General features: G+C 50.8%; 1 protein-coding gene across 1 annotated transcript in view; it reads right to left on the bottom strand.

Annotated features, from left to right (window-relative positions):
- Positions 1 to 6,691, bottom strand: part of MAN1C1 (mannosidase alpha class 1C member 1) — a 136,165-nt gene that overhangs the window by 5,347 nt on the left and 124,127 nt on the right. The window contains exons 8-9 of the mRNA XM_011357626.1: positions 5,198 to 5,313; positions 492 to 711 (exon numbers count right to left, since the gene is read on the bottom strand). Of these exons, the coding sequence (XP_011355928.1) occupies positions 492 to 711; positions 5,198 to 5,313 (336 nt within the window). The remainder of the gene's footprint in view (positions 1 to 491; positions 712 to 5,197; positions 5,314 to 6,691) is intronic.

Here is a 6,691-nt window from a genome sequence, read left to right as displayed (position 1 = left end):
TTGGGTCAAAGAGAGAGATAAATAGGTTGGTCTTAGGAGGTGCTGAGACCCCCTAAGTGAAGGGGTGCTGGGGAGGAAAGGCAGAGGCATGTTTGGGGGTAGGGATTCAGGGAGAAGGATTTTTCTAGGCTCAGGAAGCCAACGTTTCTGCCTCAGGGGCTGGGGGATCCTCTGCTCTGTGCCCGTCACATGGGACCATGGCCAAGTCATCTGTGAGCCTCAGTTTCCTCATCTGTGTTTTGAGGTTCAGTGCTGAACAACACCTGGCAAACGCAAGTGCTTAATACATCATCTCTGTTTTCCCTTTAATTTAAGGTACAATCTCAGTGCATAGATAGCATGACCCTTGTTCAAATTCTGCATAAATGTCAGGGCAACACTTTCCTAAGACCATGTGTTCCCTTCACTCACTGCCACTCTACTGGTCTTTCTAGTTCTTTCTGCCGTGTAGCCTCAGTCTGTCCTGCTGCCCCGTTCCCTCGCAGGGTTACCTGAGCGAGTGTATGACTCGTGGCACGTCTTGGTGATCTGGGCTGCGAGCTCTCGGTAGTGAGCCCTCTTTTCCTCCTTGGCGTCCTCAGCACCGAGGGCGATCATGCCCCCGGAGAAACAGGCCAAGTGCCCCATCTTGTGGTCCAGAATGCCCCCTCGCCACTCAGCAATGTAGGTCAGCCCCCCAGGAGACACATTCAGCAAGTGGGTCTCTATTGCCTGGGAGCAAATGGGAATTGAGCAGAGAGAAGGGGTGCGGGAGGGTGCAGAGAAGGGAAGGAGAGGGTGGAACATGAATATTTTGGAGACAGCAGCAAACTCAGCTCTGCTGAGCTCTCCACCCCTGGCAAAGGAGGCTCGCTGACCTTGACCAGCAGCCGTTTCTGATGGGCAGGCGGGAGGTTCTGCCACTTGCCCAGCTGAGGCCTGGTGCCTGCTGGGGGCTTAGGCATAAGGAAGCTCTCCAAGGTGAATCTCTTATACTAATTTCTAAATCTTCTACATACAAAAAAATTTTTTTTTTAAATCTCTAAAAATTATTATCCCCCATTATATCCTCTCTTAGGGAATCTTAACCTGAAGTCCAATTGGCCTGTGGATGGGCTTCAGGAGGTCCAGAATGCCCTAAAATTGTACATGACACTTTCGTGTATACTCGTTTTCATGGGACAAGGTCCATATGTTTCATCAGATTCTCAAAAACAAGCCAAGCATAAGGGCTGCCGTGCTCTCTACAGAAAAAGAGGTCAAATGGCTTGTCCCAGGTCACCCAGCCACACCAGGATTAGGACAAGGACTCCCAGAAGCCCAAGTGCCACTCTTCCACTACCCAAAGGTTGCTTTTTTTGATGGCAAAGCACTTGGAGAGCCCTCCCCTGTGGCCACAGGAAGTGATGCTGTTGGGGATGTTGGGGCTTTAGGTGTCAGGCCATCATACCCACCCCTCCTAACCCCCCACCTGCTGGTAGTCCCTGGTTGCCCTGGAGATGGAGATGATGGCAGCAGCCGCCCACATAGCTGCAAGGCTGGACTTGATGGGCCCGTGGATCCTGGTCCAGGCAGGGTCTCTGGGGCCAGGCCTCTGCCTACACTCTTGTCCTATCTATTCTCCCTCTGTAAATAACGAACCTGACCATGTCTCGTGCCTGCTTAACGCCCTTCCGTGGTTTCCCAGCGCCCTCAGACCAAAGTCCAGCAGGGCCTCTGAGATTCTTGAGGTTTAACCTGATGCCACGGACACAGCTCTCGGGTGCAGACTCGTTGGTTCAAACCCCGTCTCCACCGGTTCCAAGCTGTGTGACACTGGGCGGGTTTTGTGTTCTCTCTGTTCCTTCATCGTCTCATGTATACAATGGGGATGAGAGTATGAACCACTTCATAGGGGTGTGAGGATTAAATGAGATGTGTCTGCAGAGCTCAGCCTGTTTCTTAACACAGAGAGAGTCCTCAGTGAATGCCGGCTATTACAATTCCTCTACAGCCTGCCCGCTGCCGCTTTCTCCTGGCCCTGTCTCAGCCGTATTGGCCTCTTTTTATTCGTGCACCCCTCCCCTGATAAAATATTTCGAGAGCATCTCCTTGATGCCCGCGCTATGCTAGGTGCGGGGGATTGAGCCCTTCTGGACCTGCCTCAGGGAGCTTACCCACGAATGCTGACTCCCCAACAAAATCCAATATGCACGAGAATCAAAATTTGTGACCAACAGTTTGAACGAAGCAAATTGAGGGGATGGGACAGGGAAAAGCCTGGGGAGAGGGTCCTACTTTGCAGAGTGAGGTCAAAGAAAGTCTCTGCCACCAGCTGAGACATTCATAAAAGGCTGTGTTTTCTTTCTGCCTTAGGGTTTTGCCGGCTGCTTCTCCTTGCTGCTTCTGCACTTGCTCTGCTAACTCCAGCTTGGCCTTTGGGACTACTCCAGGATGCACTTCCTTGCAGAGGACACCCCAGTCCACACTGTTATCTTCCTACAGGGTGCTATTCCCACTTTGCGTATCCATATTTGTTTCTAATGGAACGTCTGTCTCTCTCCCAGTTCTCTGGGTGCCCTGTGATGGCAGAAGCCACCACCAGCAATCTCCGGCCAGGGCCTGACATACAGAAGGGACTCACACAAAATTCACTACTTGACTGTTTTTTCCTTTTGCCTGTCCCGTAAGAACTGGGTTGGTGGGCTGGGTGCTGAACCCTCACTGAGCAGCAGAGGGGCAAGCTCTGATGATGGACCGGCCAGGACACCTGTTCCATGTGGGGAGGGGGTCTGGAGAGCTGCCTGCTGCTGGGCTGGGTCTGCTCTGGGCTGGGCCCTCGCTCAGGGCAGAGAGAGGGTCCAGGCAGTTGCTCTGCATCCCTAAGCATGCAGGTGTGGGGGAGGGGTGGCACAGCTAGATCAGGGTGCAGAAACCTGGTTCAGTTACCCACTGTAAGTAAACACGTGGAGGAGAACACAGACATGGGGGTGGGGGTGGGGGGTGGCAGAGATCCCAGGAAGCCTCGCACTGTAGCTGGAAATCTGTACCTTCGAGTATGTCTCCCACAGGTTATTCTATCTGGGGTTAACACCAGGCAAAGTAACTGTGGTAAAGAGGAAATGAGAGAGCAGTCTCTCTTTGAGGAGACAACTGAGATAAGCATATGCAAAGATGAAAAACAAAAGCAAAAAAACCCATGGCTTTCTAAAACTCTGAGCAAAACACGACACAGCAGAGGCTGGCTACTGACTTGTAAAAAAGCTTAAATCACAGCAAAGAGCTGACTGAGAGCCAGAGACCTGGTTTGAAATGAATCCCAGCTCTGCAATTGAGAGTTGGGTGACTATGGGCAACTTATTTACTCTTCTGAAGACTCCTTTTCCTCAGCTGTAAAATGGGACTAATTCCTAGGCTGGTTTTGAGGCTATTCAGAGACTCTGGCTTCATTTGCCTCCCGGAGGGGACCCCACCTGCACCCTCCCGAGAGGGACTTTGAGCAAACCAGGCTCTTCTATGGCAGCTGGTAGGTAAGTGGAGGCAGGAGCACTGGACCTGGAGTCAGTCAGACCGTGTTTGCTCTCTGACACTTGCTGCTGTGTGACCTGGGGCCTTTCTGAGCCTCGGTTCCATCACCTGTCAGATGGGGGCTAAATAAGACAAGGTACTCAGTGCACTTCCCTGGAGGAGGCCAGAGTGACAGAAACCCCCTGTCTTTCCTGCCCCTCCTCTCATGACCCTCAGGGGTTGCCCAGTTGGCCTATCCAAACCCCCCACATCCACCACAGCTAGACATTGGTCTAACCTGCACACTGAAGCTGCCCCTCCCCCACCCCTGCAGCTTTCCAGGCCGTTGCTTGGGGCACAGCGCAGAGGTTCTGATGTAACCTGGTTGGGGCGCAGCCTGGCCATCAGGACTTTATAGTGCCCCAAGTGACTTTTAACATGCCAGCAAGATTAAGAACCACCAGAACGTTCTTCAAAGTCCCAAACTTGACGTGGGCCCACCTCGTAACCAGGGTCAGAGACACTGTAGGCTCTTTACTAGGGAGATCAAGCGTGGGGGCAAAGCCAGCTCTCTTCCGTTCAATCAGTGTTTTCATAAAGTTCGCAGTTTGCTTAAGTAATTCATGGCTATGTCTTCCCTTGAAACCTCAACTATAGTGTGCCCCATGGACAGGGAACCAGGCTGTTCCTTAACTGCATGTTTACTCTGCAAGGTACGGCAGCAAGGGCCTCTCCAGGTAGCACACCTGGACACCAGCCGAATGCTAATCCCAACAGGAGACAGGAGATGCTGGCTGCCTGCTAAGCTCAGCTGTAGACACTTGGGGTGGGCAGCGCTGAGCTGGACGGAGTTGAGACTGCAGTCCTAGGAGCTGCTTCATGACTGAAGTCTTGGTGCTGGGGCAGAGAAAACTTATCACCAAGCCCATAATTTAAAGGGTCCACAGCCCTGGAGGTCTGTTTCAATGTGCTTCCTTTAAGCACTACCATTGCTGGCCAGATTCATGTGATCAGAGATAGTTAGATATTATTCATCCATCTAACCAACCTCTTACAACCTCCATCCACCCATATCCACTTACCCATCCACCCTTCTACTCATTCACACACCCATTTATCCATCCGTCCTTCCATTCTTCTATTCAGAGCCAGGGAGACCTTGTTCTAGCTTTAGCTCTGCCAGTTCTGTGCTCTGCAGCTTTCAGTAAGTGCTTTCTTCTCTCTGGGTCTTGGTTTCATTCCACATAAGAAGGAATAGGACCGGATGCTCCTCTGAAGGAGGCCCCGCCCAGCTTGGATGTGTTAATTGTCATCTCTGGTTTGGCAGGAAAATGGCTGAGGGTCTTGCTTTGGCAGCCTCCGGTGGGGGCTCCCAGCCTACCCTCTGGCTGTATTCTGGGCTCTGACACATCAGCTGAAGTATAGATACCATGATTTCTAAATCAGACTGCCTGCTGCTTCCTGTGAGACCTCAGACAAATGACTTCATCTTCTCGAGCTTGGGTTTTGCAACTGTGAAATGAGATGCTAACATGACTCTAATTTCAAGGTATTCAAGAAGAGTCATGAGATGCGATGTGCAAAGTGACTGGGGAAGGAACTGTCTTGTCATTCTTCTGGCCCGCTCGCTGTGAAAGAGGGGTGAGCAAGCCCCCGGCACGCAGGGGCCTGTGACGGCACCGATGGTGAACGACCAACTGACCACCCGTGAACAAGCCAGTGCTTGTCTTACCTCCAAGGCTTCGTAGTACATATCTTTAGCCTCCATATCTGTCTTGGCAGACATCAGCCAGGATTTGATCAAATATTCATAAAAACTGTCCCCGAGTCCTCCAACCGAGACGTGGTCTGTAAGGGGAAAGAGGACAGAACATCATCTCCATCTGCCGAGGCCGCCGGCAGGGCTAATGGAGCACATATCTTGCCCACCAGCTCTGGTGGTCCCCGGTGCTGTGTGTGGGTGGGAGCGAGCACTTAATCAGCAGCCTGCAAGCACTAGAAAAGAGGCTGAGAGAAAGACACAGTCTGCGACTCGGGGGACTCAGGGCAGTCTTGAATGCAATGGTCCTGCACAGAAGTGCACGGGCTCATCTGGGTGCTATAAATCATGTTGCTTTAGCAGGCCGAGGACGGCAGGGTCTCTGGTTATTAACTGTAAATGAGTTGCATTTCTTCAAAAAGATAATCTGGTAGCAGGAAGTTCAGAGATTTTTATTACCTGGTGACAAACATGGTAATTAATGTTGGGCAGGTTCATAAAAGGCCATGAAAAAGAGGAAGGGGGAATTTAATTTAGTTGGTCAGAGTACAGAGCCATTCTGGAAAAACTGAGTTTAAATTTAGCAAATTAGGATAAACGGAGTTCAAAAAAGCAGTGGTAGTACAAATTAGGTTTGAAGACCCCCTCTTTGCCCTGGCGGCAGCTGCCTGGAGCACCCATGGAGCAAGACCTCCGGGTTATGGTTGAATGAGGAGGTGTCTCCACCCAGGGCTGTCTCTGGAGAAAGACAGGTTAACCAAGGAGCACTTAACAGTAGAAGTAAAACACAGAAAACACTCACATGCATTAAAAATTAACAATAGGGAAACATAAAGGCATCTGATGATATAACAAAAAGCAAATGATTCACTTAAGCAGAGAGACAGAGAGGAAGGTGAATGGGGGGCGTTAAGGTAGGGTGGGGGGAAATGGGAAGAATATTTTCAGCTCCTCTGGAGAAAGAAGGTAGAAAGAGAGGGAAAGTGGGTGGGGGGAAGAAAGAAAGAAATAGAGAGCACATGAACAGCTACCATTTACGGAGGGTCCACTGTGGGCTAGGAGCTTTCCTTTATTATTTATAACAATCTTCCCAAGAACCTTGCAAGGTAAACACATCAACCCCATTTCCCAGATGGGAAAACTGGGCGCAAACCTAAAAAGCTCATCCAAGGCCACAATGCTGGTAGAGCTCTCACTTTCTGTAGCTTTGCACAGTCAACCTGAGAATGAAATCAAAGATACATAGAGAACGGATAAGTACAAAGAGAGAAGAACCGGAAGTTGGAAGGTAAAGACAGGTAGGGACCGGGAAAGGGGGGCTGAGAGGGCTCCACAGTAAACCAGTCCTTCTGGCCCCTCCATAAACAAATCCTGGCCAGCAAGGTTTCAGGAATCGAACATGCACTTACAAAAATTGGAACAGACCAGATAAAGCCCGAGCCTTGGGGAGGAGAGGGTGGGGTCAGT

This window comes from Pteropus vampyrus, unplaced genomic scaffold, assembly GCF_000151845.1.
Source record: "Pteropus vampyrus isolate Shadow unplaced genomic scaffold, Pvam_2.0 Scaffold36, whole genome shotgun sequence".
NCBI lineage: Eukaryota > Metazoa > Chordata > Mammalia > Chiroptera > Pteropodidae > Pteropus > Pteropus vampyrus.
This window is presented reverse-complemented; position numbering and strand designations above follow the sequence as displayed.